The sequence below is a fragment of the Convolutriloba macropyga genome, chromosome 13 (assembly GCF_964194025.1).
Source record: "Convolutriloba macropyga chromosome 13, txConMacr16.3, whole genome shotgun sequence".
NCBI lineage: Eukaryota > Metazoa > Xenacoelomorpha > Acoela > Convolutidae > Convolutriloba > Convolutriloba macropyga.
In genome coordinates this window covers 16,372,253-16,391,985 of record NC_134480.1, presented here as the reverse complement: position 1 = coordinate 16,391,985, position 19,733 = coordinate 16,372,253, and the positions used below count along the sequence as shown (strand labels likewise).

The 19,733-nt window shown below is 35.3% G+C and overlaps 2 protein-coding genes across 2 annotated transcripts; both read left to right on the top strand.

The window, feature by feature from the left end:
* The first annotated feature begins 3,358 nt into the window (after window positions 1-3,358).
* On the top strand, window positions 3,359-5,100 carry LOC142352208 (dolichol kinase-like). Its single transcript, XM_075404643.1, has one exon. The coding sequence runs from the start codon at window positions 3,422-3,424 to the stop codon at window positions 4,967-4,969; it is 1,548 nt and encodes a 515-aa protein (XP_075260758.1). The 5' UTR covers window positions 3,359-3,421; the 3' UTR covers window positions 4,970-5,100.
* LOC142352209 (EARP-interacting protein homolog) lies at window positions 5,090-6,429 on the top strand. The gene is given in 2 exon segments (XM_075404644.1): window positions 5,090-5,598; window positions 5,600-6,429. Coding segments are annotated over 2 exon segments (1,080 nt in total). The 5' UTR covers window positions 5,090-5,176; the 3' UTR covers window positions 6,258-6,429.
* The last annotated feature ends 13,304 nt before the right edge of the window (window positions 6,430-19,733 follow it).

Here is a 19,733-nt window from a genome sequence, read left to right as displayed (position 1 = left end):
AGCTGTTTACCTAGCCTGAAATCTAGCTTTGATATAGACCTCCAACCCCACGTGGTTTACGAAATCACTTGAAATGGATGCAAATCCATCTATGTAGGGCAGACATGCCGACATATTTCCACAAGGGTTGCAGAGCATGCCAAGGTGGTCTCAAAGATGGGAATACATGCAATTGAGTGTAACGGTGATAAACAGCTTTCCAGTGGAAGATTTTAGACCAGTGTGGCTACCACTCTAAGCTAATGACACTAGAGGCGCTCTATTTAAGAACACTGAAGCCATCAACACGCGCGACGAAAACCGAACTTGAGAATTGACACTGAAAGCCTAGTTTGGAGATGAAATTCCAATTTGAAAGAAAGACACGTTATGAAACGAAAACTTCAACTTCAAAATTTAACAAATCTAAAGTTACTTTAAGGTAATTTATGTTGGTTTTTTAATAAAAAAAACATGTCGATGTGCATCTGCCACATTAAATCGAAAATAAATTCATACTCAGATGTGAAGTTTTGTAAATAAGACTGTAGATATGCAAAAATTCGTTTTATTTAATAAAAATAATTATTATAAAACAGAATTTAGGAAAAAGTCCAATGGCTTTACATTAACACCAGTTTGTTTCGTTCAGTTTATTAGATAACAAAATTCAGTTTTTTCACGTTCATGCAATTGTTGCAACAACACATAATTCGGCAAGAGCACGTGTTGCTTTCATCGTAACGCAGTCTGAAGTAGACAAAATACAGATCGAGAATTTTGGCATTGTGGTTTTCATGAAATAGGTTATCGTATTGGAAGAACTCGTTGAAGGTGTTCTCAAGGTGGCAGGCCCTTTACCAATAATCGGATTCACATTTCCTGAGTTTCGGTTGTCGTCATATGAAGTTACGAGTCGTTTGGTATCGAGTTGTACCTGGCTCGGTTTTTGATATGTGAAGTTTCCAGTTTAAATCAACTTTCCCCGTTAAAATTTTTGCAAATAACAAAACGACATGTAGCTCTTGGTATAAGGACAAGGGAAGTAAATTGAGTTTTAAGAGTTGTTCTTTGTAAGGAATTTTGGCTCCACTGATTCAATTTGCTGCTTCTTTCTGTACACTTTCAATTTGACTGAGTTCAACTTTGCCTGGTTTCCACACACTTGAGCCGTAACTGATAATTGGAACAATATAACTGACATACGAATTTTTCCTGTTTGCGTAATTTGCCAAAGAAAGGTTTCTCTTGATAGAGGAAAGAGCGTTTGAAGCCTTTTGAGTACGAGATTGAGAATGGGTTGCCCATGCAAGAGTGTCGGCTACAACTACTAGGGCTTTCATTACTGAAGTGCTTCCAAAACTGAAATTTGGCAAGCGGACTGTGCCGACGCCCTTCAACCACAAGCATTTACTTTTTGATAAATTTATTTCCATGAGATTACTTTGGCACCATTTCCAGATCCTCCGAATGTCTTTAATTATTGCCACTGGGTTGGTTCCAACTATCTTGAAATCATCAGCGTAACCAAAAGAGTCTGACATGGAGCAGTTGGGAAGGTCATTGATAAAAACCAAGAAAAGCAAGGGACCGTGAACTGATCCATGTGACACTCCGGGATATTTCCTTGAATGAGTGACTTTAGTGATTTGCATTCTATTTTCTGGCTTTTCATTTTAGCATTTTGTATTGTTTATAACCTGACGATTAACTCAGAGTTCGAAAACGTTCGTAAGAAAGCTTTAAATTGATAATCCTGTTTTAAATCTATATATACGTCGTAAATAATTTCAAGGAAACCTGACGATGAACGTAATGTTCGAAAACCTTCATTTTAACAATTTATTTAATTTAGTTGACGGTTCCTTCCCTGCGCTTTTAATGAGCCTCAAAGACATCATCCGCATGCATTGTGAGGGGGGGGGGGGGGCTGTTTCCAAGTAACTCATAATCCTGTAGACAAGAATGCTGAATTATGGTTGAGGAAGCTTGTATCACAAAGTCATGAAAGCAAGTAATTGTTCAGAGGTATTTAATATTGCAGATTGTCAGAAATTAGATAGCCTGCTCATTAAAAAAATAGACGGAGTTTGATGAATTTCCTAATCAAATTATATATTTGACTAGTGCTGAAGTATCCTCTCGGGGAATTTTTGAAATCAAAGTGTAGCCGCTGGCTGTAGCGTGCTCTGTCAGAACAAATTTTGCTCTTGTGGGTTGTCACTATGGAATTGAAGCTTATTTCAGTGGATCGCACCTCAGATTTTGTGAACTATTGAATTGACGCTGCGGTACAAAAATTGAAATTGCTTTATGCTTCTGCTGGACAAAAGTACCCTCAGAAGGCATCAGAACTTCGAGGTTTTATAAAGGGGAAACCAATGTCATCGGTCTACTACCAGTTTGTCATGATTGTGTTTCTATAATTTATTTGTTAATTCAATTTTAAGAGCAGTCTCAATTTTTTCTGATGTTGCACCCTCCATGCCTCATTGTTACATCGGGGCCTCTCATCGTGATTCGCCTGGGCAATTATTCTTGGGTATAACGGTAGTACAGACTGATTTTGTGATGTAAAAGTTGCAGTATAGCTGAATTCTAATGAACGCACTCTTAATTTTCGAGAATAAGACAGCTTTTCAAAATTTTTGATATATTTTTTGAGCAACCATCTCGTCTTTTTTCTGTGATTTCCAGCAAATGCTAGATGTTTAATGCCACACTGTTGAATGTGAGTAGTTTTGTGTTCAAGTCCTGAATGGGAGTGAATAGAAGAACCGATGTGAAAGACACCAATATAAGTGACTTATTCCTGCTCCAATTTAAGAAGCTGTTTGGCTCCTTACTGTTGATAGAATTTTATTTGTTAGCAAAGCATTAAATCAAATCGTAAAAATCTATGCGGAAAAACAATTGGACAAAGAAAAATTGGATCTTTTCCGATTGTACTCCCCCCCCCCAGTGCGTTATGCACTGCACCCCCAGTCACAGAGCACGTGCCATTTACAGAGGAATTCATCATGCTAAAATATGGTGCGTGCGTCGGGGGCACAAACGGAAAAGATCAGAAAAACTGAAAATATTGAAAACAAGGCTGTTGAGCTTCTTCCAATCTGAGGCTAGTGGATTCAAGACGGGTAAAAGCCCAACAATTCCAGAGTCACAACGCAATTCATTTTTAGTACGTGTCCAGTCACTGAAAATTGACATGAAGTTAATGTAGAGATTTTCAATGAAAGATCCAAAGTGGACAATGAATTACTTTTTGTGCATCAATGCTACCATTTTCACATGCAACCATGAGATAGATCAATGATGTCCTACGTACTACTATTTAGTTAGACATTATATAGAATCCCAAAGTTTGAATTGATATTCAGGGTTCAAATTTGATGACAAAAGGGGCGATCTACCGAAAACCTTTGTTCCATTTCAGTTGAAGATGATTGAGATTGTCGAAATCAGTGTAATCGCTGTCACGCAGTTTTTATGCTATGCGGTTACATCTCAACCTGTTTGCCTGTGTCTGTTACTAGTATCTGTTGCTTGTTTCGTTCTATCCACGTTGTATCCTACATCTATAGATGTAATTCGGGAAAAATGTCGGCTTGAAAAAATAGAAAATGGGCTGGCCCTCTTTTCAGCTTTGTTCCCATTCATGTTTATAACTGAAGCATATCCCGAAGCAAAGCAGTTATTTATTGTGAACAATTGGTGTTCTGTATTAGTAATCTGTTGTTTATGGTCAATGAATCTGGACTTTTTCTCTGCAATTATATCGTTTGCAGTAATATGTTTGATGTTTGTATGTGGATTATCAATTCAGGCTATTACAGGAACAGTTTGGTTCACATTGAATCATCCATTTCTCAGGCCTTCCTGTTACCTGACGTGCTACTTCAATCTACTTCTTGTAATATTGATTTTGATCTTTATTTTATCAAGACTTCCCAGATCGTTCTCGCTGGCTGAGGGTTTATTGGTTTCAAATTTTTTAGCAGCTCTGATGTTGAAGCTTTCGATGATTTTAATCAGAAAAGACGCCGTTCTTGATGAATTGGGAACGTGGTCTTTGGCGGCTGGATTGCTAGTTGTTCTTTTAATGCCGTACACAGGATCACCTGATCGACATACGGCGGCAGTTAAGCAGAAACCGGACCGAACTGTGGGAAAAGTTTTATTTTTGCAGCTTTTGGGTGCAGTAGTTTTAACATACGTTTATTTGTTCAGGTTTCTAGAAAAAGAACCGGTATTATGGATCATAAAGTTTCTGTTAGAGAAGCGGTTTGCCATAGAACTATTTGTGACGTGGGCTCTGACCTTCGGGACATCTGTTGCGATAGCCGTGTTCGTTACATCCGATCATATCTCAAAAGCTGCTTACAAAACAAGAGTTCGCAAATTGTTCCATCTTGCAGTGGTTTCCGTTTTTCTTTCGGGGTTATTGGTGAACGCACGAGTGCTTTATCTGGCATCATCATTGTGTATTTGTGTCTTTGTTGTTATTGAATTTATCCGGGCAAATCAACTTACAGTTTTGGGACCAATTCTGAACGATAAGTTGTCAAGTTTTATCGATGAGCAAGATTCAGGACCGCTATACCTGACTCCAATTTATCTTTTAATAAGCATGTGTTTCCCGCTATGGATTCATTCGGGAAATATCAACGATCGAAGTTTGCCGCTGTTTAGTGGCATTTTATCTGTTGGAATTGGCGATACTATTGCTTCAATGTATGGTTCAAAGTATGGTAAGATCAGATTACCAGGTAACAAGAAAAGCCTGGATGCTACGATAGTTGCGACACTGTCAATCTTGGTTTTTACTTGGCTTCTGGTCGAGTCAAACGCTGTTGTTATGACTATTAGTTGGTTAAATTATGTGTTCGTTTCATTGCTAACAATGCTACTTGAATTCTCTACAAAACAGATTGATAATTTGGTGCTGGCTCCATTTTTCTATTCCTTGATAAAGATATTAAGCGTTTAAACCGTGTCAGGTTTATCATTGGTGCTATAAAATATAAGTTATACATATACATTAGTTTAAAAGTTGGTGTTTTGTGTTAGAAATGGCTTTCGTTTACTATCTGTTTGCTGAAAAATTGAAATGAAGCGCGTCTTTTCATTTCCCCGAAAGTTTAGAAATTATTTCCGCGTTAAAGAGATTCCGCCACCAGTTACAGTTTCAGATAACATGACAGACCCAAACAACAGTATTATTTATGGTCTCGAATTCCAGTCGCGATGTTTGTGTTCTTTTGTCAGTACTGAAATTACATTCTTGGCTGGAACTCAGTCTCTAAAAGGCGACAATTATGTTCACAAAATAGTCTTCGACGATGAAGGGAATGCCCTGAACAAGTCAATTTTCCCCCACCCAGATGGAGAAATTTGGCATTTGTCCTCGTCACCATTCCATGAAGACATAATCGCAACTGTGCATCAACAGTTTGTAGGTTCGAAAGCAAATCAAGGTTGCACTGTTTTCAAATTGAACAACAATGACGGAAATTGCACGACTGATAAACAATTTGATCTAAACTGCCCTGATAAACAATTTGTTGTTTCCAAAAACGCAATGGCATCCTGCGGATTCGACGTGTTTGCTGACTTTGGCCGAGACTACAATCAATTTTTGGGACGTTGATGTTGCTAAGACCACAAATTCAATTTCGTCGACTACTAAATACGAAACAAAAAGTGCAATCAAATTTTCAGCTGCTGAATGGTACCCGCATTCAAGTAATAGTCAAGTTGGTGCGGCTATTGACAATTCTGTGCAATTTTACGACGCCAGGGATCCGAAAGTTCTGGTTTCTACTATTGACCATGCTCATGGGCAGATGATACGTGACATCAACTTCAACGTTAACAAGACTCATACCATAGCGACTTGTGGAGACGATTGTTATGTTAAAATCTGGGATATGAGAAAGAAATCAGAGCCTTTGGTTACAATGTCGGAACACGGACACTGGGTTTGGAGCGTGAGATTCAATCCTTTACATGATTCTTTAATCTTAAGTTGTAGCAGTGACAGTCGCGTGATTCTGCATAGGATAGCCAGTGTGTCATCAGAGGTTAATGACCTTGAAAGACAGAAAGATTTGCTAGAAGATTGTGTTGTCAAGTATTACGAAGATCATGAGGATTCAGTTTATGCTGCTGAATGGTCGCATGCAGATCCTTGGACTTTTGCCTCTCTTAGTTACGATGGAAGACTAGTTATAAACAGAGTTCCAAATGATGAGAAATGGAAATATATTTTGGACTAATCAGATATTTAACTTAATTAAATTTAATTGTGTATATATAGAAGGTATTTAGTTCAATTTCATATGAAATTGATTTCCAGAATTTGATTGAATCAAAGTATATCTTTCAACTGTTTCTTTAAGTGCTCTGGAAAGAAGACTGAAGACGTTAATGTAGTCGTGTGCGTCTTTTTTGATGCAAAATTTTTGCTCAACTCTGAAATCTTGTCCGACAGGGCGCTTAGCCTACAAGGAGAAAATAGAAATTTAGCTGACACTTATTCTAATGATTGGTCGGTATTTCACTAGTTTGGTGGGCCATTATCTTTGGTGTGCGGTCGGGCAGTGTGAGTGGATTCTATCAGATGTTTGAATTTCTTCTCGTGTTCACGGACAAACCTCTGAGGTGTTTGAGAAAGGTGATGCTATTTTACAAAATTATAAAACTCAATTTTTAAGAATTCAATTTGTGCTAAACCAGTAATAATATTAAGTTTATTGCTGAATCCGCTTCTTTTGACTCGAAGTTAAACAATTGAGTCCTTGAAATGGTTCTGCATTTAAGTTTTTTGACCTTGCTCCACATGTTTATTAATTGCTCTCAAACGAAGTTTGTAGCAATTATATTAGTCCTGTTGGTCTTTTTATGCTAATTTTTGCCTGGCCGATTTTTCGTCTGACCCATTTAACTTTTCGTCCTCCAAAACGGGATAAACAGGTAGCGCCCAGCGGGCATCAAGTTCTCTTGGAGCCTTTCAGCTCATAAGTCTCAAAGTATGCGATTCACAGGACGTCCCAATGGAGTGACGTCCCAATCTGCTCTGTAGCAGATAATTGACGTGACTGATGAGACTTGGAGTTCTCGACACATATATATTTTTTGGAGAGCGCGTTTTGAAATCAATAACAAGACTGCTCATGCGATTCGGTGCCTCTTGGTAATGGAAGTCCTAGGAAACTGTTGAACAACAATCGTTCAGATATGCAACCGTGAATAGAGTTAATTCTAGAGAAATCAATTATAAACCAGTCTTTACTTGATATCAAAAATTTAGGGACAAAACAAAATCTTTAAACAACACTTTGAAAAATTGCTGACCTTCAAATCCGTGACCTTGCGTCGTTTGTGGCCTTGAGCTTCTCATATGCTAAGTTTTTTAATGTCTTTGCACGTTTATTTGCTCACAAAGTTTGTTGAATTTATATTAATCTTATGATAAGTTTTTATGAAATTTTCAGTTTTCGTCCTCCATGATACAAAAAACAAAAAAAAATATGTGGGGCTCTGAGATGCGCAATTGTGAGAGCAGAAACAAATAAAGGGAATATTTTTTAAGTAATATCAGTCAGTACATTTATTTTTCAAAACTTTTTCAGGCTGAAGGAAGATTTTGCCACTTATTACCCACATGAAAACAGCAAAGATCAAGCCTAATCAGTAACTTATATGCAAGCTGAAAGAACAATATGTAGGGCCCCTGTAAGCAAAACTAAATTAGAGAAGGAAAGCAAAATAAAATTAAAACAAAATGAGCTTTTTGGGTCTTCGAGAAAACTTTTGTCAGATTTTTGGTCCTGGAAGTTTTTAGCATTGAATTTGCTTCGAAGAGTTCAAATCCAGTAAGTGTTTTTACATGAGACATTTAGCTGCCACGGACATCAATACAATATCGTCCAATGGACGACGATTACCGTCTGCTTTCAAACAGATTTCAAATTGCCATCAAACGATTATATTAACCCTGCGGTCTTTTTTGTGCGATTTTCTGCTGTGCCAATTTTTCGTCCGAATCCTAACTTTTCGCTCCCAAACTGTAATAAACAGATGAACTAGTTCCTTAGCATGTGATTCATTGTCATCTGTTCAGAGGAGTCATAAGTTCATTGTGTGAATGACAGATGTTAATGACGCCCCCCCCCCCCCCCGTCAGCACACAAAGTCGCCCTCACTACCACTCTCATCCATCCGCATCTCTCCCATCCACCCTCCTCCAACTGGCGATTTGCACCCCCGTCAAGCCCTTTTAACCCTCCCTCTCCCCCCCCCCCCCCCCTCCCGCACAATCGCTTGATCCTCCATCCAGCGCATGACCCTTCCCCCAACGCGTTACCACCCCCCCCCCCCCATTCTTACATCCCTAAGCCTCAGCTGGCTACTACAGAATCAGACTGCTCGACAATTATTTGGGAGCAACTGACCGTTAGTGTGTTGTGTTTGGAAATGCTGCCTTGATCAATTCCAATTTAAAAAAGCTACAAACTTCTTTTTCTTTTGCTCATCAGCCTTGTAATACTTGATAACAATAGTTTATCTCAAGTTTTTGGGCGGTACTTTTCAGTAATTGACCATTGTGGTTTTCCAATTATGTTGATGGAAACCCAGTCAAATAGTGTATATAAAATTAGTCACTGTTAACAAAGTGACAGGAAAATATTTTTTAAAACTGGAGTTTTTAGGGATCCTGAAGCAAACTGCAGTTTTTACTGATATGGTTTCGCTTCTCTCCTTTTGCTCATTTAGAGTCATTTATATGCAGGCAAGTATAGGGTAATTGCTATTTGTGAATATTTTATCTGAAAGAATATTTGTTTGCCTCAAACTAGTGTTCTATTCTGGGAATTACAGCAAACCCAAGGTGACAAATTTCGGGAAAACTTTTTGTTTTCTATACATTCAATGTCAAAGCTCTACGAGGGTAGTTTTGGGTTCTGTTGGGAAAAACTGGTCCCGATTGTTAGGTATAGAACATTTTTAGTAGACTTATTTGGAAAATAATCGCCTCGCTGGCAAGTGTTAAAACGCTGCGAGCATGTTGCTTCTATTTAACTCGTCTATCGCTTGAACAGGCAAGGTTTGTCAGCCAGGCTTTTGTCATGGTTGTTTTTGTGAAAGTGTTCGTTTTTCCAAGTTTTCAAATTTGAATTGTTTGGGGCTCCCATTAATTTGAATCATTTGTTTGTGTGGTCTGCTGCATAAAATAAAAATTGCAGTTGTTTTTTTGTCCGTTTTTTCCTGAAAGTGTACAGTGATCCCTATATTTTGCTTAAAAAAGTCCTTATTTTTAAAATTCCGTTCATTGAGAAAAAAATTTATCCACCAAACGCTACTTTGTTAGATTTAATTGAAATTTACATTTTGACGAGACAGATAATTACAAAAATTTGGCAATCACACTTGAAAGTGGAATCTGTTGTTTCCAATTGTCATTGCCAAGATTTGGTTAATCGTGTCTCATCGTCCAAAGGTCGGTTTCTATTAATTGTCACACAGTAACTTTAGTGGATCAATTTTTCTCAATAAAAGAGTATATTGAAAATAAGGCTTTTTAGAGAGAAATGGTAGGGGTCACTGTGCTCTTTCAAAAAACCAACGTACAAAAATAACATTTTTTGCAATTTTCAACATTATGCAGATAACCGCACAAACAAATGATTGTAATTAGTGGGAGCCCCTCAAAAATTTCAAACTTAAAAACTTAGATAAACTTACGTTTTTGCGAAAAGAACCATACAAAAGCCAGGCCGACAAGGTTTTTCCCGTTCAGGGGATTAATGAGTACACTAGAACCAGTATGATGCTAGCTGAAGTCTCCGAAATTTTCAAGCATTTTAACAAATATATGGCAGGGCGCTTAAGCGCCAATGTCTTACAAATATCTACACGCAACGATCGGTGACAAAATTTTTCTCAACCGAGCCCGAAAGGGCCCTCGTAGAACTTCAGTACTAAATGTGTAGCAAACTAATAGTTAGCTAGAAATTTGTCCCTCTAGGCTTGATGTAAATCCCAGAATAGAACACTAGTTTGATGCACAAGACTACCATCTCCAACGAAATAATTGATTATTTTAAACTGGCCTCCTACTTTTTGGTATTTTTAATCCTAGTGATCAGTAGTTATTGATTATTGTTTCCGAAGTAAACATATCTAAAAAACTGAAATTAAAAATTAAAAAAATTCCCCTTTTTAAATAATTGTTTCTCAGAAAATAGTACTTAATGCATCTATTTAACTTTAAAATTAAAGACTAAAATTTTAACAGTTTTTTTGCTCAACTTTGTTTATATCCGGTCAAAATTGAATTTTTTCTCTTATCCACCTCCATGTGGGCACTGTCCTGCTCAGTGTTCAACAATTGATCAGCAGTGTTTCTGACGTGAAAGTTTATAAATTTGAAACATTCGATGAAAACTGTTTTTGAACGTTAAATTGCTTTTGAACGAAGTTCATAGCAATTTTTGTAAACGTGTGTCTTTTTTATGCTAAATTTTTGCTTGACGGTTTTTACTTTTCTTTTATGCCCTTGATTTTTTGCGTTTCGCATGATCTAAAATCCTCTCTCAATCCCAATTTCAAGCGGCTGAACTCAATTGGTGGCAAGCGTTATTTAATACTAAAGGTCAAATGAAAAATGCACAAAAACTAGTACCATTTTCAATTTAAATCTTAATCGTGGTATATGTTAACCTCTAATGTGGTTATTTGAAGCCTACTATTGATTCTCTTAGTCGCATTTAGACCCCCCCCCCCCAGACTGAAGCAGGCTGCAATTGATTAGAGCTCCAACTAGTCGTTCCAGAGCAATTCTTCCGACGTTTAGTCGGTTATGTTTTTTTCAACGACCTAAAACTATCCATCCAATGGGTAGGAGAGATGGTGGTAGCTTTGCGATTTCCAGATTTTTAAGGTGAATGATGAAGTGGACAAAAAAATTTTAGCTACCTGTTCTAGGTGTTTTCAGCTATTTTTTTCGAAAATATTTTAGACGTTAACAGCACAAAACGACGCTAAAATGACCGAAGTCTCTTCAACTCTAAATTTGTCAAAGAGAAAACAAAGTAAAAAGGAACCATATTTCTAATAACTGATTATCCAGATTTCGTGAGACCTCAAAAAGTCTAAGGCCAGTTAACTTTGGATCTCCCAGTTTATTATCTGCGCTCGACAAGCTTTGCAGTGTTAGGATTCTTAACCTTTTTGGACGTATATATTGCTCGGCCAAAATTGACTGATCTAAAGCTAAATTTGATCGTTTAACCTTACATATAACTTCAACCAGCACATTTAATTTTGTAAGAACGTGTTTATTTGTAATGGTGTATTGATCCCAAATACAACTGCAATATTTTTCATTTCATACTAGAACTAAACTTGAAGTGTAAAGATTGACTTGCTTCAGGAGAATTAATTTTAACGACTACAGACTTTGAAGTGTTTGTACGAAGTTAATAGCGCTTATCTCCGCGTATTATATCAAAACGTATTCTATAAAATACTTTGATCACATGGTAGCACATACCGCTTACGTTTGCAAGCGTTTACTTTTGTCAATTAGTTTGTTCATCGTAAATTTCTTTCGAATCACAAATCTTGGACCGCAGCCATAGTATGTATGGACGTGTTATTTTCATCAACTAATCTTTTTTATTTAGAAGAAAAAATAGTTACGAAACTTTACTTGGGTCGACAAAATGGCTTTCAGTTCGTATACAGCTTGATATCTTCTTTAATGTTTATTTGTAGCATTTGTGCTTAGGAGTTGGTTATATGGATTAAAATCATTCAAGATTATGGACAAATCTTCAGGCATTATACTTGATCAGGAAGCGGTGGTAACTTGAAGGTATAAGATCCTGCAATGCTCCCTTGTTCACAATGTTCCCACCAAACTAACGAAAAATTGGAAAAGTAATAACTTCTTTTTCAGAACTGTTCTCTGATTTGTGAAATGAACATCGTTATGCACCAGCCTAACAAAAAGGCTTATCATCAAAAAGGCCAGAATTATCGTTGCTTTCTTTTTCTCCCAAAACTGGATAAGATTTCTACTTATTTTCTCTAAAACAGTTTGGAGGATTTTGCCTGTAGAAAACACATAAATTTACGAACTGTTCAGGTAAATTGGCACCCAAAGAACATCCAAAAGCACCTGAATTTTATTTGAATTTCACCTGAAAAAGCAGGCATCACTGGATGAATTTTTTAATCTGAACATGCCTAAGAACACTTGAGAAAAATGCCTGAACAGCTCAGGCAAAATCTCTTGTATATACCTGAATTTCATCTAAGAAAATTACTTGAAAAATTATGTTAAATTCAGAAACACCTGGAAATTCAGAAAATGTCCAAAATTTTAAGGCATTTCTTCTTGTCTACTTTTTGCATAAAACTGGTATCGATCCGCATTAATTGCATAGTTGTTTCTGGGTTCATGATCTTAATAATAGATGCTCTATTGTAAGGCAAAATTAATTTTCGATTGTTTTAACAAAACTTTAACAGCAACAATATTTTATGTGCATATTTTAGCGTAACGTACTTTTTCAGCTAATCACACCTGAATCAGCTGAGGTAAAAAGGTATCTCAACTACAATTCAGGTGCATTTAGATATATGTACACCTGGTGTTCAACTGATTTTGTAATTACCTGAACACAGCTTGTGGAGTGCTGAGGATTTGAAGATCAATCTGAGACGTCCATAAATATTCTAATCAAAAACAGATGAATTTCGCACCCAATTGAACTTTTCAAATTCTCTTCTCTTCAACTTGATACTCTTTTTACAAGGTGTTGAAATGACTACAGATGCGTTCAAACTCAACAATTTCCTCTGAAACTGAAATAAGAGTAATATTTTTTCTTAATTTCAAAATTCTAGCCCTCGATATTTTTAGCATTGATGAAAATGGCACCAAACGTTGAAAACCACTAAAGTTTTTGAAGAAACAGAGAGAAAATGAACATTTTTTTAAATTATCTGTTTAAAAAATGTAAAGATCAAAAACTGAATGGATTTGGCTTCTGACTTAGATGAATTTAGATTTGTTTAATCTTTCTATTATTCATTTTTCTTTGGGACTTAGTTGCCATGGCACAATACAGATGGCAGGAAAAATTGGAAAAGTCGTCCTGTATTCTATCAAGCTTTATTCTATGAATGTTTTGGTCACAAGGTAGCACATACTGTTTACGTTTGCAAGCGATTAATTTTGTCAATTAGTTCATCATAAATTTCATTTGAATGGGAACTCCTTGGTCATAACCATTGTTCCATTGTTCGGGTATATCACGACAACTTTTTTCCATTTAGAAGAAAAACTTAGCTAAAAAATTTGACTTGGCTTTGCGAAATGGTTTTCAGTGCGTACAGAGTTTTATATCTTGTGCAGTATTTACTTGGAACTTTTAAGCTTAGGAAATACTATTTTGGATCAAAATCATTAACGATTCTGGAAAAATCTTGCTAGGCTTTGTACTGCTCAACGAGAGTTTGTATCCTAAAGATACCAGGAGAATTCGCAATGTGACTTTGCACATATTGTTCCAAACAAACCAATAAAAACATTGAAAAGTTGAAACTTCTTTTCAACAATTTATCCTGATTCATGAATTGAACATCGCTAAGCACTAGTATAACTAATATTCTTACTATTAGAAGGTCAGCATAATGCCTGCTTTATACATCACATCAACAGAGTTATAAAACAATTCACATCACCAGAGTTGTAAAACTACTCACCAGAGTTGTTTTCACATCACCAGAGTTGTAAAACAATTCTAAATCAAATTTTACTTTTGACTCAGCACAATTTATTTCTAGCATCTTCTGTTCGGCTTCAAATAGAAAATTTTGACATATTTGGAAAATTTGAAAAGGTGGGAGACGTCCAACTTCTTTCTAAGCAAAACAAGTGACATTCGGGTTCTTTCAATTTTCCTTTCAACTTTATGGTATATTAAATTCTTTTCGATCGAACCGCCAAATGCACTAAACTAAGAAATTGAAATGAGTCGGAAAACAAAAATTGAAAACCAGTAAAAACGAAGATAGGGGAAATGAAGTATTCTAGTTTATAATATGCTAGTTTTTGCACTACCAAACTGTGTAAGGCGCTATTGAGAATTGCTACTGAATTTGTAATGATGAGTACTGTAAGCAAATTATTTTTAGTGCTTGCACTATGACTATAGGTTTCAGTGGTCAATAACAGTAATTTTTTAATTCCATTTCAAGTCATTGAAATAATAGACATCGACAGATGGCACAAAACCATACTAGTAAAAATAAAAAATTCAAAATTCGAAAAAATAAGTAATTAATTTGATTTTTTTAGATTTAAATTTTGTTCTTTTTTATGTGTTTTTCGAGACTAAGTTGCTGTTAAGAGAAAAAAACAAAGTGAGAACAGTTTACTAATTTTAATGGTTAGGTTTCTCAATTTTAACTGCCATCCGAATTAACAATGGTGGTTACACTGTTATAAAATTACTGGAAAAAAACTTCATATCATGAAAACGTAAGATTCATCAACTATCATGAAAACGTAAGATTCATCATGAAAACGTATCATGAAAACGTAAATATCATGAAAACGTAAGATTCATCAACTAGGTTAAACTTTTCTAGCGTTCCACGCATTTGCAACAACTGACACTTTTTTTAAAAAAGATCTGTTTCCTGTGTGCTAACTTTGAATGAAAAATTAGTAAAAATAGACATTCTGTCAGCCGAAAAATCTAAGCTTGAAATAGACAAAAAATCAAAATAAGTTTTGATTTTCTAAAAGTTTTGATTTTCTAAAAGCAGAGAAATGAATTATATAAATATTTGTGATCCTTTCTGTATTTCTTTGAATTTTATTAGAATGACTGAAATTTTTTTGACTTTAAATCAATATAATTTATTTTTCTTCTTTGTTTTTGTGGAAAGTATGAGTTTTTATATATTTCCAAGACAATCTATGAACCTCGGAGATTGTCTTGTTTGGTGACATACAAGAGTGGTGCAAAATTTTGCAAATAGTATGCACTTAAGTTGTTGTAGAAATCAAAAATCGTTTCGCTTATTCTTAAGGGATTGTTAGTTTTTGCAACAGCTTTCCCATGCTACCACTTTTTAAAGTCAAAGCAAAAAATCGACAGCCGGTATAGAGTTTCTGCGCCAAAATAAACCTTTTGGAATAAACTCTTTCGCAGTTGATCAGGGAAATGTCCTTGAGGGACAACAGTTTCATCGTTTTCTGACCGTGCATTGATTATTAGATACTCGATATTTAATTAAGAGAAAACCTCAAACGATTTTATGATGCTTGGTAAGAGTTTTCATGCCACAAAATCTACTAAAAACTAATGACTCCTTGAAAGTATTTGCTTACAAGGCGATACAGTTTCCTCAAAAAAATAAAGAAAGTATTATAAGCGACACAGATAATAACACAACAGTTGAAAGTGCAACCAGAATATACAATCGCTCTGCCTAAAAAAATTACAATTCAAAAGTGATCAGCTGATAGAAAATTAATTGTTTTTAATTCTTGCACCGGACCGAGTAGGAAATCGGACCAAAAAAATATTTCTGCCTCCTCAATTGTTTCTTGTTTATCATTATGTTCCACATAAAATTATTAACGAATGGTGATTGCTAAATTGATATTTACGAACGAGTTAGTATTTAACATAACGGTGGTACTTTTTAAAGTTTACATATTTCATAGAAAGCCTTACTATCATTCAAAAGGTTTTTTCCCTCATATTTTCATCGGAAAACCGAAAATTTAGGAGATAAACACAAGCGTACGCAAGTTTTATTTTTGCAGATAATTTTTTTATGGTTTTCTAATCTTGTTGCTTTGAGTAAAATTAAAATTAATGAGGCAAGCATTTGGAGAGCCCAAGGCGACATTGGTCTTCCAATCCTCAAACGCTTCTTCAGACATAAAGCGTCTCTGTGTCTTGTGATATTTTATAGCTAGAAATGTCAGAGCTGGATATGACGTAGATGTTTTAACGCTATGACTTTCTATCACAACTAGCAATTGCACTTTAAACTTCTCTCAGTTGTCGAAACGATTTCGGTACTAAATTGAAATAAGACGAAGTTCTGTCCTAATGTTTCCTCCGTTGGCCTTAACAAATGATGACGTGACGCATCCTTCATTATCCGCCTCCTGTTAGGAGGGTGAGTCCCCCAGACCAATATGCGGTGACCGGACAATAGATCGAAAGGACAACAGATCGAAAACAGAAAAATTGGGACAATAGATCGAAAATCATTCTCTATTCTTATTGGCTAAAATTGAACATTATTTGCGAGCTGCAATATAATTACCACTGTATGGCCATGCCTTGCGAGCCATGGCCATGCCTTAGCGGCCCGTGGGACTTGATATGAATCTATCACAACCGAACAAAATATCACAATAGAACATGTTATATGCAGTTAATGAATGAGCGCTTAAATCTGATTGGCCAATACGCAACTTGAATTATTTAATTTTCGATCTATTGTCCCGATTTTTGCTTTCGATCTGTTGTCTTTCGATCTATTGTCCCAGCACTCCAATATGCAGGTGCCAGACTCGTAATCTGCTCCATAAACCTCTATAATACACCATGTCCTCGAAATGTATGACACCTATATTGATTTGGAAACCGATTTGTATGATCATACTAACGCATCTGTTCTTAGATAAGACAAAATCTTAGATAATACCGAACCAAAATGTGAAGCCGCGTCACGTGACTCTCACTTGTAGCTCTAAAACGTAGCAAATGCGGGCATTTGTTGCAACATATAGGGCCAAATTTCTGAAATAACCGTTGCTGATTATTGGATGGACACTTTCTCAACAAATTAATTAACTTGCCAGATCCGTTCCGTCAAAGAGTTCGAAACCGAATCGGACACTTCAGTCGGACGCTTCGGTCACACGCAAAAAAAACAAAGATAGCAAAAAAGCGCTTTATGCAGCAAAAACTGCGTTTCTACGGAAAAAAAATGTCCAAAAGGCAGCCAAACATTAAAACCACAAATATCATTATCATTACAAAGTTATAAAGATCGATTATCATGACAGAATTATAGATCCAAATATTCAGGATAAAGGGGGAAATGTGTGTAAAATCGAACTTGGCAAAATTAGACTCTGAGCTAGAATTTGTAGTTCTAACTAAAGCTTACTTAGAGACATATGGAATCGTATGCCAGGTTTTTTTTTGACATAAAGGATGGTATATATAGAACAGGTTCAAAGAACAATACATGGAAGAAATATAAAAAAAAATAATTAAACCCTGAAAATGCTAGCGTGGTAATTTTCATCAAACAAGGCGGCTCGGTAATGTGCGATGGCACATAAGGTTCCGACCCCGCCCATCCACAATTTTGGCATAATTGTCTACCAAATGAGGAACAGACAGAAAAATCCAAAAAAAAATTTTGCGAATCCCAAAACAGCCCTAGTCTTTTCCAAAAAATTCTGTATGAACCATAAGATAGCCTCCAAAGCAAATAACTCAGTGGAGTAAGAATTGATGCATTAGATTGCTGTAATATTTCAATATTAAGAAAGCGAGTCAGGACGAACAGCAAAATCAAACAACAACAACAACAACAACAACAAACATTAATTATATCAAAAAATTTATGTTCCTCTTAAAAACTAAATTTAATAACAAAGTCTACATACCGTCAGATAAACCTAATACTGAACAAAAATAACTTACAAAACACCAGAAAACATATGCGACCAGTCCATAAAAAGTTTTAGTAACAATTATACAAAAAAGAACAAAAACAGTAAAGTAAAAAAATTAACTTATTTTCTTGAAACAGTTAACTTCAAAGTAATAAATACCATTAGGAATCAATTAATATTAACACAAATTTACGATTAGCACTGCTTATATAGATGGGCATTAGGATCTGTCCTTATTCATTTTTTAAAGCGGCTAAAAAGAACAACAAAAAAAAACAAACAAAATTTCAATTGAAACTTGCCAGAAAACGCTGTCAAAACCGTCAAGCCGTATTTTGGCCCTCAAAATATATTCGATTGCGCCTTCTTCAAACAGCTATAGTGTATTACGTGGCCATTCATTAGTAAGACTAGGTAACAAGTAGACAAAAAAGCGAAGTGTTAAACTATGTAATACTTTTAATTTTTTTTCGAAACAAAATTACATTCAATGTCATGAAAGGCATTAATTAAAAAAAGAACTATTTAAATAGGGTCGTTTGTTCATGAAAAGGAAGCCCTCGAGACCTGCAATTACCCAGAATATTTCTTGCATCTAGAAAAAGATCGTCAAATATGACAAAAATCAAATTAATTTACTTTTTTTTGTGAAAGACCGGTGTCGAAGCCAGTAAGGTCATAACAAATTCTTAAAAAAAGATTTTGGGACACCAATCCCTTTTATTCCCTTGACACCCATAATCTCATATTTGACCTGCAATTAACTAACCAGAGTAGGTAACAAAAAGAAACATAAAAAGAACAAAAAGCGAAGTTAAAAAGTTTTTTCTTTAATTTTTGGAAAACGATAGTTTTCAAAGTCATGAAAGCCATCAGCTATCTACTAATATCAGAATATCGATCTTCTATTCTTCCATGAAAAGCCAATGAAAGCTATCACTATACAGGAAACTTCATACGACCGAAACGACAAAGTATAAATGAAAGTTAAAGACAAAATTAAAAAATTCAATTGATTTCTTCAAGAAAGAGGTGTCGAGGCCGTTAAAACGAGGACTTATATATTTCAGGATTTTAATATGATCAATTTTGCCTTATTCTCAACGCTAATAATGTGAAATGAGAACTGTCAATAATGTGATAATGTGACAAAATGAGAAAACGTGAAAAACTGGCAAATATCAAAACAAACAAAAATCTGAAATCTCGTAGTATCAAAGCCAGAAAACAATAACTTCAGGCTTAAAACTGCAACCTATAATGAAGGTTAAATCAGTAGAAAGAAGAAGCATTCTTTCTTTGCTGACACTAAGCTGGAAGTTGAACAAATTAAGAAAAAAATAGAGGAAAATAATTAAACCATTATTTATTGAAAAGTCAATTATTTTTTAAAAAAGAAACAACCATAAATTTTCAAATAAAAAACTAAATGCATTAGCTTGGAGGTGCTTCGTAAGCGAATTGGTTGGACCTATCACTCCTGAGCTTTGATTTGATATGTTCTGTTCTTTATTATTAAGAAAAAAGGTCTTTTTTTAAAAAAAAAAAGACCGACTGATTACAACCCAATTTTTTTTGGATTGTAACAGTCCAAGAATGGCCCAAAACTAGCCCTGTTAATGCTTTTTGTCCGTTAGGAACAATTGATTTTTCGAATGTTGTAGATATAGATAATTTGTTAGTTGAAAACTCAAAATAAATTCTGCATTTTTGATAATCAACGAGTAAAGTTAGCAAAAGTAAGTAAAGTTTTAACTACAGAGCACTCTCAGCGGACTCTGAAGTAGAAATAGCCCCCCTCTGAGTCTACAAAGATTGTATGAGTGTTGTTTAAGGGTGTACTGTCGGCAAATTTAATCAAAGTAGACTAAAGTAGCTTATTTCGTGCTGTTTTTGATGAAAAAGGCTAAATTTTGAAATGTTTATCCAGATTTTTTGACCAAAAAAAATTAAATCAAAACAATCAACAATGCTTGTTCGTCTTCAAAAATAAAATCATCGACACTACTCTTAAAAA